The sequence below is a fragment of the Chelonoidis abingdonii genome, chromosome 3 (assembly GCF_003597395.2).
Source record: "Chelonoidis abingdonii isolate Lonesome George chromosome 3, CheloAbing_2.0, whole genome shotgun sequence".
NCBI lineage: Eukaryota > Metazoa > Chordata > Testudines > Testudinidae > Chelonoidis > Chelonoidis abingdonii.
Window position 1 is genome coordinate 16,001,148 of NC_133771.1, and position 20,799 is coordinate 16,021,946.

Consider the following 20,799-nt stretch of genomic DNA (forward strand, 5'->3'; position numbering starts at 1 on the left):
ATTTATTATGTCCAGATACATTTGGGATGGTGACTTCTAGAAGGGTTACAATGAACTATGACAGCCACGTAAAAACAAACCTCACCTGAATTTTTATTGGATTCACCACTTTCTTAGTGATTGCACCTGGAGACCTTAGCCGTATGGCTTCCAAAGTGCACCATTTAATTAAGAGCAGCTTCTTAAGGTCATCTTCAGATATTTCAATATTCTCTTTACCTGTTGCATTATAAGAAATAATATTGTATGGATAAAACAGTGAGAAGTACAAGATTTCATATAGGTTATGAGATTTCATCATGCACAAACATTTTGCTTGAGGACTTCTGGTAGAGTGCCTCTAGAATTTCCAGTTGTCTAGAATGCATTCCTCAAACAGTTTAACATGATTTTATACTCTGGTTGCCTAAGCCACTTTGATACTGATATTTAGCATGTAAGGGTTTTTAATATATCTGGTCAATAAGTTTCAAACTTGTAATAGCTCAACAAAAACTTGATAAAATGTTGATGAAAAATGGTAATTTTTGAAGTGTACGTAAAATTTTGACCAGTTCTAGTGTTAAACCATGTTAAACGATGTGTGTAGATGGATACTGCGACCTAGTGGATAAAGCACTGAACTGGGCCTCAGGAGACCTTGCTTCTATTCCTGGCTCTGCAGTTGGCCCACTGGGTGACATTCAGCAAGTCACTTCACCACTCTGTGCCTCAGTTTCCCTACCTGCAAAATAGGGAGAATGACACTGACCTCCTTTGTAAAGTGCTTTGAGATTTGCTGATAAAAAGTGTTATAGAAGGTATTATTGCTGTGTGGAATCTCGCTGAATCTATTTTTAAAACCCATCTAAATTCACAGAACCTTTCTTACTGCCGAATCATGACTCTGTTATCGGTGTGTTTCTGCTCCTCTACTCATTTATTGTATCTGAGTTATGACCCTGACTTTCTGTGTCACACTGAATTTAGATGACATGTTCTTTGGGGCAGCAGCTTTGACTTGTTCTGTGAGGCATCCAAGCACAATTATGGGCACTAAAAATACGAATAATAATTAAGCACTTCAGTCCCCACCCTATTCTTTATTTGATTTCCTTAGGTTTGTTGTATGTTCACAAAGTCCATTGTATGACAATAGGCACTTGGGTAAGTTTATAGCTCTTACTTTTACGTACTATGTTAGGCTCACAGACTCTCAGGACAGTTTTAAAAATGTAAGCAGTTTCTAAGGTGCCTATTGAAGGCAATGAAGCACTTTGCAGGAATGACAACACGAGATGATAAAACATCTAAAAAGGAAAGGAAGCCAGATCAAATGCACAACAAGGCAATATCACAGAACTACTCTGTGGCCCAATGGCACACAATAACCTTCAGGAAAACCACCCATACCCAAAGGTTCCCACTGGGGGCACACATAAAATGGGTAGAGACTTTGGCAAATGCTAAATAAATCAAACATGATAGGGGGCATAAATGGTTCACGGTAAACAGACCAAAACAAGTAAGACTTGTAGCATGCCCTGATCGCAGCCAACAAAGAACACAGGTAGACCTCCAACACAAGGGAGTTCCAAAAGTAAATTTCTTTGACTAAGAGTATGTCTACACTAGGAAATTAGGTTGATCTTATAGAAGTTGATTTTTTAAAAAATCGATTTTATACAGTTGGTTGTGTGTGTCCCCACTAAGCGCATTAGGTCGGTGGAGTGTGTCCACAGTACCGAGGCTAGTGTCGACTTTTGGAGTGTTGCACTGTGGGTAGCTATCCCACAGTTCCCATAGTCTCTGCCACCCATTGGAATTCTGGGTTGAGCTCCCAATGTCTGATGGGGCAAAAACATTGTCACGGGTGGTTTTGGGTACATGTCGTCAGGCACCCCTCCCTCCGTGAAAGCAACGGCAAACGCTCGTTTCTTGCCTTTTTTCCTGGGTTACCCGTGCAGACGACATACCACGGCAAGCATGGAGCCCACTCAGCTCACCGTCACCGTATGTCTCCTGGGTGCTGCTGGCAGACGCAGTACTGCACTGCTACACAGCAGCAGCTCCTTGCCTTTGCAGCAGCAGACGATGCAGTATGACTGCTAGCCATCGTCGTCGTCTCCTGGATGCTCCTGGCCGACCTCGGTGAGGTCAGTCGGGGCACCTGGACAGACATGGGTGCTCCTGGCAGACCTCGGTGAGGTCAGTCAGGGGCACCTGGACATAAATGGGAGTGACTCCAGGTCATTCTCTTCTTTAAGTTTCATCTCATAGAGTTTCAGTCCTGCCTGGAATATCATGCGAGCTGGAGGGTTCTGCCTCAGGCTGCTCTCCCAGCCGGCAACACCGCACAGTCGCACCTACCCCAACCTACCCCTTGCTCCCATGGCTCATGAAGCCTGGACAGTAGTAAGGAGCAGTCCAACTATAGGCTGAGCAAGTGCAGAATGGTGGTAGAATGGGCATTTGGATGTTTAAAACCTTGCCGGTGCTGTTTGCTGACTCGGCTGTTTGCAATTAGAAGAGCACAGCAAGGTGTGCGGTGCATCAGAGAAGCTTTGAAAACCAGTTTCATGACTGCCCAGGCTACGGTGTGACAGTTCTGTTTGTTTCTCCTTCATGAAAACCCACCCCTTTGGTTCACTCTACTTCTCTGTAAGCCAACCGCCCTCCCTTCCACCCTTTGATCATCACTTGCAGAGGCAATAAAGTCATTGTTTCAAATTCATGCATTCTTTATTAATTCATCACACAAATAGGGGGATAACTGCCAAGGTAGCCCAGGAGGGATGGGGGAGGAGGGAAGCACAGAGTGGGGTGGTGGAGGAGGGGAGGAGGGAAGGACAACGCCATACTGCACTTCAAAACTTATTGAATGCCAGCTTCTGTTGCTTGGGCTCATCATAGAAGCGGCATGTCTGGGGTCTGACCCGGAGTGGCTGTTTACTTCTATGGTTCTTTGGTAGGCTTGCCTGACCTCGTTAAGTTTCACGTGGCACTGCTGCGGGTCCCTGTTATAGTCTCTATCCTTCATGCTTTTGGAGATTTTTTCAAACATTTGGGCATTTCGTCTTTTGGAACGGAGTTCTGATAGCACGGATTCCTCTCCCCATACAGCGATCAGATCCAGTACCTCCCGTTTGGTCCATACTGGAGCTCTTTTGTGATTCTGGGACTCCATGGTCCCCTCTGTTGATGAGATCTGCACAGTCACCTTTGAGCTCGCCACGCTGGCCAAACAGAAAATGAAATTCAAAAGTTCATGGGGCTTTTCCTGTCTACCTGGTCAGTGCATCTGAGTTGAGAGCGCTGTCCAGAGCGGTTACAATTGAGCACTCTGGGGTAGCTCCTGGAGGCCAATACCGTCAAATTGCGTCCACACTACCACAAATTCGATCCAGCAAGGCCGATTTCAGCGCTAATCCCCTCGTCAGGGAGGAATACACAAATTGTTTTTAAGAGCCCTTTAAGTCAACAAAAATGCCTTTGTTGTGTGGACGGGTGCAGGGTTAAATCGATCTAACACTGCTAAATTCGACCTAAACTCGTAGTGCAGATCAGGGCTAAGAAAGTCCTGCTTTCTAGTCCTGAGTGAGTCAATGGAAGCAAGATCAGAGCAATCTCAGCCCAAATACAATAGGGACACAAGGAATTTGCCTTCAGGAACGAGCACAGCCATTACAGAGAGATCTGTCCACCCTTCCATGGACTGGAGGAGAAGGAGTGAGTGGTGCTTTCTAAGAGACCTATGATTATATATTAAACCTGGGGCTTGGAGCAAGGAGGTCCTGAATTCTCTCCATTTCTGTGGCACTGGCCCTAATAATGCTTCAAACGTTATTTCCAGAACTAACTCCACTGAAATCAATGGAGTATAACAGTTTGAAAGAGCTTTGAAGTCAGAATCAAGCCTTGCTCCTTTGACAAGAAAACCCTTAGAAGATTTGACCCAAATGCTAGGCCTGAGCCTGAAGAGCCAAATCCTTAGATCCTTCCTGAGTTCTGACTTAATTTGTATTTATTTCTTGCATTGACATCAAAAGTTAGCTTTGCTTGAGTAAGAAATGAGCAACTCCTGAGTAAAGATCTCAGGGCTTGGCCCTATATTAGTTATAACCTGTATTGCAGTTATGCCTAGTAACCCCAGTTATGGAGCCGGACCCCACTGGGCTTGGCACTGTACAAATTCAGAACAAATTGTTATTTTTTAAATGTATGTTCTAGAATATGACAGTGACTTATTTCTGGTTTATTACCTGCTTTGCCAAAAACAGAACCGATGTCCGCCATGATGTTCTTGTAAACAGAAGGGTGGGATAGTATAAATGCCAGGGTCCAAAATGCCACCTAAAGAAAGAGACTGAAAGAAGTTACCTCAGATATATAGAGCTGCATTAAAACTTGTATTACTCATAAGAACAGGCTAGAGACCTGCCTGGGGTGATCTTGCTATACTTATGGGGATGGGACTCAACCTCTCGAGGTCTCATCCAGCCCCACATCTGTGATTCTAAGTCACAAAGCTCAAGTCCAGATCCAAACCACCCTAAGTTTTAAGGGGTATTTGGAGTGGGCCCCTCCCTCATGGAAAGCAGATGAGGATGACGCTGTAAAACAATGTGTGACTTCTGTTGATTCATGATGGACATGGAGAGTATGTGAAGGAGTTTCAAAAACTGCTAAGTGATCTGAGAGATTATCCTAGGGCCTTTGGCAATGAGCCTGAGTCTCATCCCACTTACACCTTCGTCAGTCGGAAGTGGCTACTGAAGTCAGTGGAAAGCCAGTGCAAGAGAGAGTCAGGTGATTAGCGAGATTATAATGCTGAAATGCATTTGCAAACCAATGAGTTGCAATTCAAGTTTTAAATGCAGGGAAGGGAAAAACTGTTGGGCATTCAAAAAACAGGAGCTTAAAAAGCTTTCCTTGTACAAAATGAATGTTTGTGCGCAATTATCTAATTCCTTTTGTGCGTGTGTGATGACGTGGAGTCACTGCGGGGTACCCCCTTTCAGTTAGAAGTGGCACTACACTTCCCTTCACCCAGCTTATAAACAAGCGCATACAAATATTTTTAAACAAAGAGCACACCCTTTTCAAGGGTCACATTTATTATTAACAAGAGCCATCAGCCTAAGTAGGAGCTCAGTCAGGGTATGACTGCACAGCCACTAATGGTGGTATGACTTACGTCGATCAGGGGTGTGACTAAGCCACCCCTCTGAGTGACGTAAGTTACTCCGACCTAAGCACTGGTGTGGACAGCGCTATGTTGGCAGCAGAGTTTCTCCTACGGACATAGCTACTGCCACTTTTTCTGGATGGATTAATTAAGCTAACAGGTGAGCTCTTTCCCAACAGCTTAGAGCAGCTACACTAGGGAGCTTACAGAGGTGCAGTTGCATCGGTGTAGCTGCTCCATTTTAAGCCCTCTAGTGTAACCATAGGCACAAATACACCTGGGAACATTCATCATCTCAGGCTTAGTCCAGCTAGTGATCTCTGTTTCTTTCCTTCATGAGACTCCTCTTTCCTGCATCTATAACCAGCCTGTTTGTGGAACCCTTCCCAGTTCCTTCTCCAGGGGCATGTCTACACTACAAAATTAAGTCGACCTAAGTTATATCAACATACAGTAATTAAAACCCTTTTGCATGTCCCATGCTATGCGTGTGCGTCCTCATCACAAGCGCTTGCACCGGTTTAACTGTCAGTGTGGGGAATTGTGGGCTGGCTTCTGAAAGGCAGCAACAGTTGATGTAAACAACGCGGTGTCTATGCTGACACTGCATTGACCTAACTATATTGACTTGTGCACTACGCCTCTCAGGGAGGTGGAGGTATTAAGTCAGTGTAGTGGACGAGTAACATCGGTGGATGCTGCATTGTAGTGTAGATGCTTACAGAGTTAGGTCAACGTATGACGCTTTATATCAATCTAACTGTAGGACAGACTAGGCCAAGATTATTCCTTTTCAGTCTTTCCCTAAGCTCTCCTCCTTGGAGTGTGGCTGCATTAATTTACCCTCTCACTCTGTCCCCTTAAACAGCTTTCTTCTCTGGAGTTGGGTCCTGTTAATTAAATTGTCTTGTACACAGCTCTCCTCCCTGCAGCTGAGTTGTGGGCTAGTCTGTAGTAAGGCCTTTGCCAGCTGCTCCCTCTGCTGCCCCCCTTCTCCTTAATTAGCCTTCAAGGTACTCAGCAGGCCAGTGTTTCTCTGCTGATATCCCTGGCATTTGCCCTGGAGGGAATAGGCAGTATATACACTAGTCCCTCTCTTCCAGCTCATGCCCCCAGGGTTGGATGAGAGAGGAATCTTGGCTCACCCTCAGTGCAAAACTCCTGGCCCAGGATCCTTAAAGGTACAGTGATGGATTTTCCTCCCAAGCACCAATCCTTTCTGGGAGCTGTTGTATTAATTTAGATGGAATATATAGGCCAAAAGGTATAAACATAACCCAGTCACTGTACATTAAACAGTGCTAAATAAGATTCAGGATTTGGTATATAGAGACACCTCAGACCTCAGGGAAGAGACGGGGCAGGGGTGGGGCCCCATGGAAGGGGTGGCGTGGGGGTGGAGGCAGGGCTGAAGGCGGCAGGGGGGAGGTGTCCATAATGAGGCCCTCGGGCCAATGTACTAGTCCTCATGTGGCCCTCATGGTCATTTGAGTTTGAGACCCCTGGTATAGCTGATGGTCCTTAAATGGGCCATCAAGCAGGCTAGACAGAGCTGACACCAACTTGTCTGAGGTGTCACCCAGAAGCACAGCATAATTTTGAAATACAGACAGTATAGAGCCAATACTTATAACTTTAAATACAAAAATGATATATGCATACAGATAGCATAATCATAACCAGCAAACCATCACCTTGTCTTAGACACCTTATTTGACCTCCTTTATACCAGATTTGGTGACACTACAGGGCCTTAGTTGAAACAATGTTCTATATGGTCCCAGATTATATCAATAACGTCACAGAGATGCAATTGCAAGAGGAAGACCCACTGAACCACGGACAGAGAGGGCTCCAGGAAGGACTCAGAGGCTCCCAGTGATGGCAACAGAGAAACAGAAGCCAGGGTAGGAAGTGGCCTAGGGAGGATGCACAGGGGCACTCTACCCCCTAGGCTGCACATTTTGAATTATTGTTTCATTGGGCCCTGGGTTGGAACCTGGTGGAGCAGGGGTGGCCTCGGTTCCCCTACCCCCGGCTATTGACGCTCGCCACTGGGCAACATAACCCAGAGCACTGCCACCAGACAGTGCTGCCAGGACTGGTATTGAGCCCTCGCCCCAACAAGGTGTTGGGCAGGTTTTCTTTGAGGACAAATACTGAAAAAAAAAAAATCAGATATGGAGTGATCTGGTCCAATCAAAGAGAATGAAAGTGTTCCCGCAGCCATCATACTTACAGGAATAGCATTCGCTTGGGAGGCCCAGAGCAATAAGAGAGCGTAATTGGGAGCTAAATGTTTTCCATGCAAGTCATCCAGGAGATGCTGCAGCAGTGTCTGTTATAAGTAAAAGCATAAATATACACACACATGTTGGGTCTTAGGGTTTAGTTTTCTAAAAATTGGGTACACCCTTCCACTAGTTTAGCAATTAAAAATGAAGCTAGTTAACAATCTTCAATGCCAAATTAGATAGACAAGAGCTTTCCAAAGAAGTGAAATTCATTCCAGTGCAGCAGGCCAACATGAGGTCTCTGCACCACTCCAGGGTCTCGTGAGGACTCTACGTGACTTATATGGTGCAGAGGTCTTGTGCTGATACATGTATGGGGTTAATTTCATGCTGAGACAATGTATATATCCACAAGTCTTCTGCCTGGCTTAGAGGCCAAGATCCTACACAGCAGATGGTGGACATGCAAGGGAGTCAAGCTTAAATTCACAATTCTTGGTCTGATATATTATGAGACATGAAAGCTAGCAACCACTGGTATATGTCAATGATAACCTGAGATGCCCAGATGTCCACTGGCACATGAGTATTTGTTACTGTTAATGGAGATCCACATCTTGAAATTGTTACTGTTTTCTCAAAAACAAAAGGCCAATTACTGTGCAGCACTTACAAAATACCTTGTAAAAGATTGTACATGGTTCACAACCCAGAGCCCCCTTCTTTTGACTCCTTCAGCTGGTGACCTCTGAAAGTGGGGAGGTAAATTTGATGGCCAAACTCAGCTCAGAACTCTCAAGAGCAGCATGTGACATCTACGGACTTGTCTAAACAACAATTTAGTGTGCAGTAAGCTGGGATGTGACTCTACAGAGCTGCATTTGCCATGCACTAACTGACTGTGTGGACCCTGCTACTTCGCACTAAAAATTCCATAGTGTGTTTTGATCGACTGCAAGTGCACTACAAAACTTTTAGTGTGCAATCGCAGGGTCCACATGGACAGTTTGTGCACAGCAGGCTGGTGTGGTGGATATTTACAACATGTTAAATCGCCATATAGGCAAGTCAAGAGTCTAGTAAAATAAACTAAGCTGATTGGTGAGGTTAAAAATGATGAGCCTGAACCTGCTGCCTTTGAAGTCACTATCACATTCTTAAAGTGTATCTTTAAGATGGGCTTGGCAGGCCTAATGGTCTCTTCCTGCTCTGAAATGCCTTATGTCCTTTATCCCTGCATACAAAATATAACTGCAGCAACGCTGATCCAGCACTTTATTTAAAATCCTCTGACAGATCTACCTTGGAATCACTGTCTGACAGGTTAGCTCTCTCAGCGTCTGATACCACTTTTTCAAACACTTTTAGAAGCCATTTTTTGGACTTAGACCAGTTTCTGTGAAGAAAAAACAACAATAAAATAGGAATGATTTGAAATGCATTTGGGAAAACAATTCAGGCAGCACAGTGCAATATCACTTTGACGGAGGAGGACTCCTCACTTTTTCTCCAAGCCTTCTCAGAACACCTCAGTACTATTCCATTGATGGAGAGATGTACCAAGCTGATTTTCAGTACTGTTGAGTCAAGTGGAGTCAACACCAGCAGTGGATACTCAGCAATTCTGAAACCCATAATAGCTAAACACATGGTCTGATGGCCAGAACAGGGACCTGACACTCAGCATTCCTGGATTTTCCTGCCAGCTCTACTACCAGTTTCCTGTGTGATCTTGGACAGGTTACTTAGGCCAAATTTTTCCAAAAGTGACCATTAACTTTGGGTGCCTCAGTCTTTGGGCGTCCAATCTGAGAAAACAAGGTCTGATTTTTGGAGCTGCTGAGCACTTACAGCTCCCATCTGAAGGCAATGAGGTCTGCGGGTGCTTACAACTAAAAATAAGGCCCAAGATGTCTCAGGTTGGGCACTGAATACTGAAGTGCTGGCCCAAGAGAATAAAATGACAGGATAGGATGTCTTTTACAAAACCAGCGTGTAAGGCCTGATTCTCCTCATGCAGTGATGTAATTCCATTGACTTCAGTGGAGTTATCCCTGTTTTACACCAGTATATGTTAGAGGAGAATCAGGAGTCTAATTTTTAATGGACAAAATTTAAAGCCCAACTAACACTGCATTTGACTGAAATGGAGTCAAAGGTAGAAAACTGTTTTCCAGGGAAATGCTGCTAGGTTACCAGGATAAGACACTTCTAATAGGTTTGCAAGACTTGCCCCATTCCCTCACCCTCTCCGTTACCTCATAAAATACTCAGGCATCTGGGACCCATATTCAAAACCCTCATCATACTTCTGAAAATGCTCTTCAAACTCCTTGATGTCACCCTTGTTTGTTGGACAGACGCCTTTTCCAAATAAGATATTTACGGTTGCTGGATACATGACAGATCTGTAACAACAGAAGTAACAACAGACATCTTGTCAGCCATGTTTTATTACCAACAGAAAAGTAACTCTTTGGGCCTAACTGTGGAACCTTAACCCATGCTGGGATGAAATTCTCCCCTGTGTGGAGGGGCCAGCAGGACTTAAGCCCTCAACACAGAGTTTAAGTGAGACCTATGTGATCGATAACCCTTGCACTAGCCCTCAGCTTGTGATCAAATTTTACCAGTTAGTGAGCACTTACTCTCCCGAGTAGCCGCAGGATGGCCTGTGCATTGGAGTACCCTCTCCCCATCCCCATTATCCATCAGTCTGATTCCAAATGAGCTTCCTTGCTAGGACTTCCCCAGTCAGTGGCTGCATCAGAACCCCTTCTCCTCTGTGATACCCACAGCAGGGACTTAGAAAAGTAACTCCATGCCTGGGTGCATTACATTCCCATCCTGAGTCCTGCTGGGCTAGGGGATGCTTTCCCCCTCTCTCCGCCTCCCTCCCAGCCTGCTCATGTCTGTTCCTTCCCCCTGCACACATCCCCAGTGGATTTCACTGAGGGTCATTAGATCTATGATTTCCTAACACATCTTCCCCTGAGCTCCAGCTACTGTTTAATGACGATTAGAGACAGGGATGGTTTCATTTTGTTTGTCTTTCTAAACAGCATAAGCAACATTTCTCCTGCTGTCTCTCTAGCGCCATCTGCTGGCTGAATGCATTTCAGCTCCAGGTCAGCAATATAAAGATTTTTCAACCAGTGTGTATTTCAGTTCTTTCAGCCCCCATTTTATCACCAATCAACCAAAAGGTGCATAATAAAGGTGTACAGCACAAGATTTATTATATTCCCCTTATGTATTTCTGCAGTTGATTATCTTAGTTATGACCTAATTGGCTTGTTAAGTTTTAGGATATGTCTGCACTGCACACCTCTGGCAGGGGTGGCTAGAATATGTGCAGTTATGAGCCTCAGTGAAAAACAAGCCATTTCCACACTGCAATGAGTAAGCTACACACATCAGTGAGAGGCTCTGGCAGAGGGGAGGCAGTGAGGAAATGCCTTTCCACCCTGCCTTCTTTCTGCCAGAATCTTTCCCTGAAACAGGGAAAGGCCCCGGCAGCTACCTGTGGTGGGGAAAAGGAGGCAAAGGTGGGGAGATGCCAGAGCTTTTCCCCACTGCCAGAGTCTTTCCCGGCTGCCTACCCCATGCCAGAGCATTTCCCTGGTGCTGGGGAAATGCTCCAGCAATGGGACAGTACACCACTAAAAATAGGGTACATATCCACAGGGCTCAGGCATGAGTCTAAGCAGTGCTTCACCATCCACACTACTATTTATCCCCAGGCTGGGGTGGGGGGAAGGGCAGCTGTACTCTACAGGCCACTTGAAGTTTTGTGCAGAGCTGACGTACCTTGTGGCAAATGGCATTGGATCTACAACATCTGAATGCCTCACTTTACAAATATGGATCAGCTTCATTTCCACATAATCACAGGTCTGCCAAAGTGTATATAAGCTGCACAACTGGGGGGAAAGCACTGCATTATCAACAAGTGAGAAGTGTACGGCTCTGCCCAAGCAAATATGGAATAAACTTCCCCAAGAATTGAGATCCATCATAAACCTCATCACTTTCCGCTCCAAGTGCAAGGTGTAGTTCTTTGACCTTGCCTTCTTTAATATGGCAACAGGTATATTTGTATGGAAAAAAAAACCAGACAAAAAAACCCACTCCCTCCCAAAAAGACACTCCACTGCACACGCTTCTCCCTTGAGGAGAGGATGAGAGAACAAACACACGTAACAGATGTTAGTCACATTGCTTCATGCAACTATAAGAAGGTGCTTAGATACTGTGGTCATGAGTGCGGTATAAAAATCTGTGCAGAATATTAGACTATCAGCCAGGTACTTCTTGTGTACCTGGCATGAAATCTTGGCTCCGCTAAAATCAATGGCAGAACTCTCATTGACTTCACTGGAACAGGATTTTTATCATCCTGGATTTTTATGGGAATTGTTTAGTTCTGCCAAGGGGTGCATGAGCCAGTGCTTGCCAATATAAATTGAGAAGCTTCCTAGACATGTGAAGCCTTGACCAGAGGTCCCCTTGGCAAATACCCTGGTAAGTAGAGGCGGCTGTGCTTACCTTTTTTCAAAACTTTTAACAGATTTTTCTCCATGGCAGCCAGTCCCAGCCTCCACCCTCTCCAGACCCAATCACTTTATGAGCTGCACCAGCCAGCTCTAAGCCACCGGGCACAGCAAGGCAATGAATGGCTTGCTCTGCATTCCTGGAGGAGTTTCTTCTGGGATCTCACAGCCCAATCTCCACCTGCAGACTTTATAATACTGTCACTGCTGCAGCTACTATTTATTTAGCAAAGAACATGGACATCTGTTCAGTAGAGCACAATTATAAAAGTCACATACCTTATTAGATCACAGAGATTCTCAGTTCCTGCTGTGCCCAAGCAGTCCATGTGCTCATGTAATTCTTGACACAGAGTCCCAGCAAAAAGGTACAGGCTAGAGGTACCCATTTTTCCTTTCATCATGCTATAGAGTCTGCTATGGTTCCGATAAAAGATTTCTGCAGGAACTGAAGCTTTAAATACAAAAAAGGGAGGAAGTGTAAAGGTTTTGGAAACTAGCCAAGGTAAATTTTAAATGTCAAAAGTGTCTGTTTTGTATATTACTTGTGATACTGGTTTCAGTTTACTGTAATCTTATTCTCTATGGGTGAAATTCATACCCATGAAGATTTTATTCCCACAGCCTGCATTTCTGACCATGTAAAGGGATCAGCAGTGGTTAACACCCAGACCTCACTAAGTTTTACTTCTCTTGCTCAGTAGGGAACTTCCTCCTTTTGCCTTATAAAGCTTCAGTCTTGTAAATAAATATGCCAGACACTTCCCCTGATTTACGTGCCAGGCAGTTCCAAAGCACATTTTGGAGCTTCATGTCAAAAGCATATAGAATCGCTGGTCCATTACCTGCACTGAGCACCTGCTAGGCTTGGGGGATGAGGCTGTAAGGGGGGAGTTCAAGGAGTTAGTGTTAATCTATAAAGCTGTAAGTGGTTTGGGATCTAAGTGTTTATTGCGCAACTGTTCCCTGCACTTTCTCCTCCACAGCAGGTGCCGCTGTGCACTCTGGGAAGCCATTCCCCCTAGTCTCAGCCCTTGGGGACAGCAGTGCATTGAGATGAAGCCTGATGGAGGTCCGGGGGTGACACCACCATCACCAGGGCCCAGCTGAGGACATTAACACCACCAGGCCTGTAGGCGTGAGCTCTAGCCAGCAGCCTCACTAAGGTGAGAGTAATGGCTGAGTGTGGAGAGCAGACTCCTGAATGGGTGTGGTGTGAGAGGTGTCATTTCTCCATTTTGATAATCTAGTCACTTTATTCAAGCCTTGTATTAAATAGCAGGTGTCATCACAGCAGGTCCCAGGCTCCTATATGGAGTACCATTTCTGTGGGGGGTTTTAAGCAATGTACGTGCCTGTCAATATTTGTAATAGTAAATGGGTGTGATTCCATTCTCCCATGGTTTTCACTTCTCTCCCCTGTGTGGTATTTGTGAGGGAAAAGGCAGGGCCAATATATGGGAATTCATTTCATGGTGTCTAACAGTGCTGCCAACTCTCACAATATCTTGATGCCCCAGGTGTTGGAGTCAAATGACTGTATAAGAATTTCAGCTTTTATTTGAGAACAAAGTAAGTTTCTGGCCCTCCTGGCTATGAATAAAAGTTTGAAAATGTGAGTGGCCCAAAAGGCAGCAAACCCCTCCCAACCCTGAAATGTATTATTTTGAAAATAATCTCATGATTTTGAGGGGCCTTACTCATGATTTTGAAAGTCTGAGATTGGCAATACTGGGATAGGTGATTAAACACCGGGGAAACTCTTGGGAGGACTGTCACTGTTATCCATTGGCACATGGTGATTTTACGGCTAGCAAAGTCAGATTGCACCATATGTATTTGGAGGTGGAAAATGAAGCCTGCAGTGGACAACTGCTGGCTGCACCATCCAAGCCCATTTTTAGGGGGATCAGAACTACCCTATTTTGGTTCTCATCACTGCAAACATGCAAAACATCTAATCTTCTATCAACTCATTTCTCTCCCAGCAATGAGAGAATTTACTCCCGTAGTCCACTTTCCATAGCTTAAAGGATGTGTGAATGGGATTCAAGTTTGGCATAACACACCAGCAAAGTGTGTCCTGCATTCTCCTCTACTGTCTGTTCTGCTACAGGAGAACAGCTTACTATTGCTACCAGCTAACAGTTTCTCCTTTTGTTCAAGTGGTAGAAGTCTGTCCTATGGCTCTGAAGCTCTTACATGTGCCTACCACAAAGAGGCCATGATACCTGGTTGGGGCTGTTAAGTTTTACTGCAATACAAACAACAATACAGGTTGTTGGTTCAAAAATCTACTCATGACATGTTCTGAGGTCATTAAACATGTTTGGGGCCTTGGACAACAAATAGTTACATCTGCGTGTGACAGTTTGGGGAATATGTTGGTATCTATTTATAAATTTCATTTAGTTTTGTGAGGCTCATTTATGATTGTAACTTGCATTGTAGATTAGAATATCTGGCGCTGAGCACCATTTTGAACTGGCGTATGTGTAGCTTGCTTCAGATGTATAACAAAACCAGAGAGGATGGGATTGGGTACTGACAGGCAGGGCTGGCTCCAGGGGTTTGGCCGTCCCAAGCAGCCACAAAAAAAAAAAAAAAAGCCGCGATCGCGATCTGCGGCAATTCAGCGGGAGGTCCTTCGTTCCTAGCGGAAGTGAGGGACGCTTCGCCGAATTGCCACCGAATATGTGAAACTGCTGCCCCTCTCCGGAGTTGTCACTCCGAGCACCTGCTTGATAAGCTGGTGCCTGGAGCCGGCCCTGGTGACAGGACTGGTAGTGACATTTCTCAATCTGGGGAGAGCTAACACAAGAAGCAGGGGTGGCTCCAGGCACCAGCACGCTAAGTGCCTGCTTGGGGCGGCAAGCCACTGGGGACACTCTGCCAGTCGCCCTGAGGGCAGCAGGCAGGCTGCCTTTGGCGGCCTGCCTGCTGACCCTCCGTAGGCAAGCCGCCGAAGGCAGCCTGCCTGCCATGTTTGGGGCGACAAAATGCCTAGAACCACCCCTGAGAAGAAGTGTCATCCAGCCAGCTCCAGAGGAATATGAGCTTGCTAGTGACTCTTATCTACTGCTGCTGGGGGGCTCAGGAGGACTGGGGCACAGGTTCCAGGGTCTAGGAGCTGGAATGCAGGGTTCCACTGCCATGAGGGATGTCAGACATGGGGTCTGCACCTTGAGAGTGCCCCTGAGTGTCCCAGAACTGGGAACAGTGATCTGTCACTACCCAGATCCAGGGAGTCTAGTGGCCCATGCAGCTGGACCCCCTCACAATAGACTGGTGTCTATCCAGAGAGCAGGACTGGCCCAGGCAATGACACTGCGTATTGCATTTGCCCCTTAACTTTGTGCTTTGACTGTGGATTAAGATATGCATTTAAGACCTGATCCAAAGACCTATGGGCTATAGATCACGTCTTTAACCTTGATGGGTAGCTAGATTAGCTTTCCTCTGAAAGTGAGATATCCCTTACTTGTGCGCTGGACCGTTTGCTGCACCGCCTGCTCAAAATCTGTGTCCTTAGATGTAAAAAATGCTTCAATCCCCTCTTCCTCAGTCACAAAGGTGAATCGATTTCCCAGAGCAAACACTGTGAATATTGGCCCATACTGCAAAAACAAAGAGTTAAAAAATTAATGAGTTTTGCAAAGCCATTTTATGGGAGACTACAGCTCTGATCCTGCAACAGGAATTGCACCAGTACAATAAAAATGTAGAGAGCATAGGAGAGAAAGAAAATAAAACCAAAGCAGGGGTAGAGGGATGCAGCTTCACTATCTAAAATCCTTGTTCAAGAGCATACAGACATGTAAATAAATTAGATTGAATTCATAGATTTTAAGGTGAGAAGGGACCCTTGTGATCATCTCCTCTGATCGGCTGCATGGCACAAGCCACAGAATTTCACACAGTGATTCCTGCACAGAGCACAATTATGGTTCAGCTATCATATAACTTTTAGAAAGACATCCAGTCTTGATTTAAAGACTCCAAATGACAGAAAAATGACTGCATCCCTTGGTAATCTGATCCATAGTTATTACCCTCACTGTTAGAGAGCTGCATCTTATTTCCAATTTGAATTTTTATAACAAACTTTCCAGACATTGGATCTTGTTATGCATTTGTGCTAGATTAGAGAGCCCCCTAATACCAAATATGTTTTTCTTGTGTAAATATTTAAAGACTACATCTCATCAAAGACAAGGTTAAGTTAAATAGATCGATGTCCTTAAGCCTTTCATTGTAAGATGTGTTTTCCATCCCACAAATCATTGCTGTAGCTTTTCTCTGAACTTAGCTTCTCTAATATCCCATATCTATTCAATTCAATTCTTTCCCAAAACATCCAGCAATGAGAGAACTCACTACACTCACAATCCAAACTCTCCCAACTGTTTAGAATCTAAAACATTACTTTTCACCAGTTTTTTGACTTTGAACTTCATTTGGGCTGTAATTATTGTGTGGTCTGTTTGGCAGAGCTGTCTTTGAGAGCCTAAGTTTAAGGGAGACAGGTAAATTAGCCTAAGGGAGACAGGTAAAATATTTTCAAGTAGACTTATAACCAACACACTGAATTCTAGAGAGAAAGGATTGTCCCATGGTTAGGGCCCTAGTCTAGTAGTTGGGAGGACTGAGTTCAATTCCTCATTGTATCGCAGATGTCCTGCATAACCCTTGTTAAAACACAGTCTGTGTGCCTCAGTTTCCCATCTGTAAAATGGGAATAATAGTTCTCCTCTGCTGGGATGTTGTGAGGATAAACACATTAAAGCAGGGGTTCTCAAATTGGGGGTTGGGACCCCTCAGGGGGTCATGAGGTTATTACATGGGGGGGTCGCAAGCTGTCAGCCTCCACCTCAAATCCCGCTTTGCCTCCAGCATTTATAATGGTGTTAAATATATTTAAAAGTGTTTTTAATTTATAAGGGGGGTTGCACTCAGAGGCTTGCTGTGTGAAAAGGGTCACCAGTACAAAAGTTTGAGAATCACTGCATTAAAGGATGTGTGGTGCCCAGATGACTTTGGTAATGGAGACTATAGAAGCACATAAAATAGATTTCACAAGAGAGCAGTAGCAACATGAATTCAGTGCTTGTGAGATACCAGACAAAGATTAAAGAAGTCCTCACTATCCACTGGAGTTGGTCATAACATTGTTTTGACAAAGAGTGGGTGGAAAGTGTAGGGAAGAGACCTCAATATTGATGCAAAAATGTTATTAGAAAAATTATTATAACTTATTTGTATAATGTTAGGTCATTACAAACATGCCTGCACATTTACTGAGTCTTAGGAGATACAAATAATTACTTTCATACATATGGTGCTTGGAGAAAAGTACCTCACCTGCACATATTTTTGTTTATTTAATTATATGAAACATCCAAACTAAGGAAATTCCTAGGAATTTTGTTGTCTGTCAATATGACAAACTCCACAAGAGTCAAGGAAGATAACACTGTATTTATACAAACCCTAAATTGCAGCGTTTATCATTCCTATTTTACTTTGACGCTGGATTCTTTGCTTTGATGCTCTGTTTTACTGCAATTTGTGTTTTGTATAAAATATTTAACTGCAAATTGTTAACGCTGTAAGAAGTGCTGGGTCAAAAGACTAACCAACCAACCAGAGCATCTTATCACAGAACAGGACTGCGAAGAGGTCCACTCATGGCAAGTGCACTTCCTTGGGGGTGGGGCTGAGAATTAGGTTTTTGTCCCACTTGGCACCCCTTTGTGTCAGTTGCTCATTCTGTAGCCCCCCTACCACCCTCCCAGTGACTCGAGATTCACTTTCTTTGTGATTCAGCCCTCTGGCCAGGTGACTATATAAGTGCCCTCTTCCAGAGTAACAAAGTCCCATTGGACAAGCTGTCCATATACCACTTCCAGCACTCTTCTCTTCCATCTCCAGGTCTTGTGCCACTTTGGCACACTCACTGGACTCACTCTCTACTCTGGATTCCAGCCCAGGGACTCTAGGACTAGCAACCTAGGTCTGCTCAGTCCCAGACCCCGTTGCTGTTTCCCTGAGCTCCTTCCTATCTCACTTCTCTGTTGCTTTTCCTATCTCTGGGTTCACCATTGGAGCATCCTCCGTTCCCATGTGGCTACTTCACCCCTTTTGTTGAATTCCTTAGTCAAGGGCAGGACCCAGGGATTACTTTCCCCTTGGATTTCCTCCCTGGCCAATCCCCTTTCCCTGTAGAGAGTGACTTCAGGCCCCTTCGCTGAAGCCCATTCCTTTGTTGTTGTCTTTGTTTCTTTTTTGGCACAGAAGCCTCATCATACAAGGCAATGACCGACATTTTCTTCATTCATGTTTAGCCTTTTCTGTTTATGTCCTTTCACTCAGTCCAGTATCCTTAAGGAAATGCACCAAGGCTTTTTTGCATTATTCCAGTCTCACTAGTCCCGTTAGGGAGTAGTCTTTGATTCCAAGCCAAGTCAGTTTTTCATAAAGAAACTTACTTTCCAAGGAATATTGCCCACAATGCCGTACAACATGACCAATGGGTTCTTTGGTTTTGCACACATTACACGGTCCATCTTTGTCTTTTAAATAAGTTGAACTTATCATTTAAGACACAATGACCTACTAACACTCTAAAAATGAAAACTTCACTTTCTCTATCATGACTGTGGAGTATACTATTATCTGACTTTTGAGCGTACATCACAAATCCTTTGTCCTTATGTTTCCTTAGTCCATAGTTCTTGCCATTCCTTTGCAAGCTCCTTCATGACCATGCTTTTAAATTCTTATCTGCTTAAGGAAATCTTAATATCCACCTCCTTGTTTTTTAATTTGCTTTGCTGCTTCGTGAGCCGTTTCATTTCCAGATATTCTGAAATGCACTGTACTACATGCTATTTTTACACAGATACCTACGTGCATTATTTCCATGGTTAGAAACATTATTTCACTTACTATGTCATTTCTGCTTCCCGAAGCCCCTGTTCTGATTGTCAAAATGCCTAATGAGGAATCAGATAAAATTACCAAGGTTAGTGCCAACAATATCCTCATTAGTTAAGCTGTCAGAACAGTCTCTTAATTCAACAGCCTTTTAGATTCCTGGATTCTAAGACTAGGTACACAAAAGCCTGTTCCCACTCAACCCATGCTGTTCCCTTTTGATCCTTCCATAAAGACTTGGCAAAGCTGTTGATATATTCAGAAATGTCATTGGGCAGAATATGTGGTATTTGGCTTCCTCAGTTTCTTCCAGGCCAATGGGAGTTGCTGGAAGTGGCATGGGCTGAGGGATTTACTGACTGCCGCTTCCAGCAACTCCCATTGGCCTGGAGCAGTGATCCGCGGCCAGTGGGAGCCGCGATCAGCCGGACCAGTAGACAGGGCAGGTAAACACACCGGCCCAGCCCGCCAGGGGCTTTTCCTACAGAAGCGGCGACCTCTGTTTGAGAAATGCTGTGGCAGTATATCATATCCCCATAGACTGAAAACAAGTTTACTTGTTAGCCATGGTTCTTGCACATATATTATGTCATGCTTTTTTCCCATTTCAAAGATAGCTTTCTTAAATTCCTGTCCATGCATTATTAAACTTTTGCACCTCAGCTAAGGATTGTTAAGACCATGTTATTTAAGTTGTTTTATTGCCTTCATTTAAAATCACATGAACGAGGTCTATTGAGAGGTTGTCTATCTTCAGACATTTTTCTGCTGCTTTTGCTATGGTTTTAATCTTTTCAGACCTCTGCCACCTCGATCTGCAAGGTGCAGTTAAATACTTCTGTAATGAATGTTATAAACATCTCTATCCCTATAAGCAATGCATGCTCTCCCATTCTGCTCATGTTCTGCAGCCCTTGTACATCTTTTCTCTTACTTGAGTATTTTTCTTTTTCTATTCGCTGCAGTGGGTACCTTTTGCTTCATTTAGATTCTGTTCCCTCTCTCATAGGAGTGATTTCCTCCACATTTACTGCACCTCATTGTTCCCTTACAAATCGTTGCCACATGTCCAAACCTTGGACAATTATAGCACATCATGGGATAGGGAGACAGGGAGACACTTATGATTTGACCCAACAAGACTGACGCCCAATTTGGATCCTATTCAGAAGTGTCTCACCTATAAATGTTATACATCCAGCCATAGAAGGCCAGTTTTCTCCATCTCTTGTACTAAAGTAGCCATTTTAAAAACAATACTTTCTCTTTACCTATACCCTTTTTGGTATCATCCTCAGACAATTCTAGCAGCACTTCATACGTAACCCCTGATGCTTCAAACGTAACCCCTGATGCTAGGCAGTTGACAAATAACTTTCAGTTTCCTTAAGGTTACTGTTTAAAGTTTTTCATCTTGCTCCATATGTCTACATTCTAATCAATAGCTCTCCAACCTGCATGCTTTTAGCTATTTGTATGTCACCAGCATTTGCTTTATCCTTGCCGCCATTTTCAGAGAGTCAATGTCTCCTCTGTTCACATCTCCTGACACTCATTCAGGCCTGCGGACAACAGTTCTGGGCCACAACAGCGGTGACAGCCGGGAGCCCACAGACCCTTCTAAATCGCTAGGCCCCTGGGCAATTGCCTTCTCTCCCCACCCCCCTGTTTTTGTTTTTCATTTCTATAGATTCCTTCATCTTCAGATCCTGATATATCTAGTATTTTTTCTTGTTCCTGAGCAGAAACCATTCCTCATCCCCTGCTGCTCCTCCTTTATTGTCCAAGGCAACTCCCACCCTCCACCCCTGCCGTCAGTTTCAATGTTCAGGCAGCAGGGCTTCATATGTCATTAGGCCCTATCAATCCCTGGCTCCCCTCTAAGTTCAGCATCTAAGGTTAATTGACC

At 44.4% G+C, this 20,799-nt stretch overlaps 1 protein-coding gene across 2 annotated transcripts in view; it reads right to left on the reverse strand.

The window, feature by feature from the left end:
• LOC116823202 (24-hydroxycholesterol 7-alpha-hydroxylase-like) overlaps positions 1 to 20,799 on the reverse strand; it is a 49,193-nt gene that overhangs the window by 16,110 nt on the left and 12,284 nt on the right. Inside the window, exons 2-8 of one of the 2 annotated variants that reach the window (XM_032777615.2) lie at positions 15,436 to 15,571; positions 12,234 to 12,408; positions 9,660 to 9,809; positions 8,704 to 8,797; positions 7,407 to 7,505; positions 4,242 to 4,332; positions 86 to 219 (exon numbers count right to left, since the gene is read on the reverse strand). In XM_032777615.2, coding sequence (XP_032633506.1) covers positions 86 to 219; positions 4,242 to 4,332; positions 7,407 to 7,505; positions 8,704 to 8,797; positions 9,660 to 9,809; positions 12,234 to 12,408; positions 15,436 to 15,571 — 879 coding nt within the window. The remainder of the gene's footprint in view (positions 1 to 85; positions 220 to 4,241; positions 4,333 to 7,406; positions 7,506 to 8,703; positions 8,798 to 9,659; positions 9,810 to 12,233; positions 12,409 to 15,435; positions 15,572 to 20,799) is intronic. The other variant, XM_032777616.2, reaches the window with a different exon arrangement.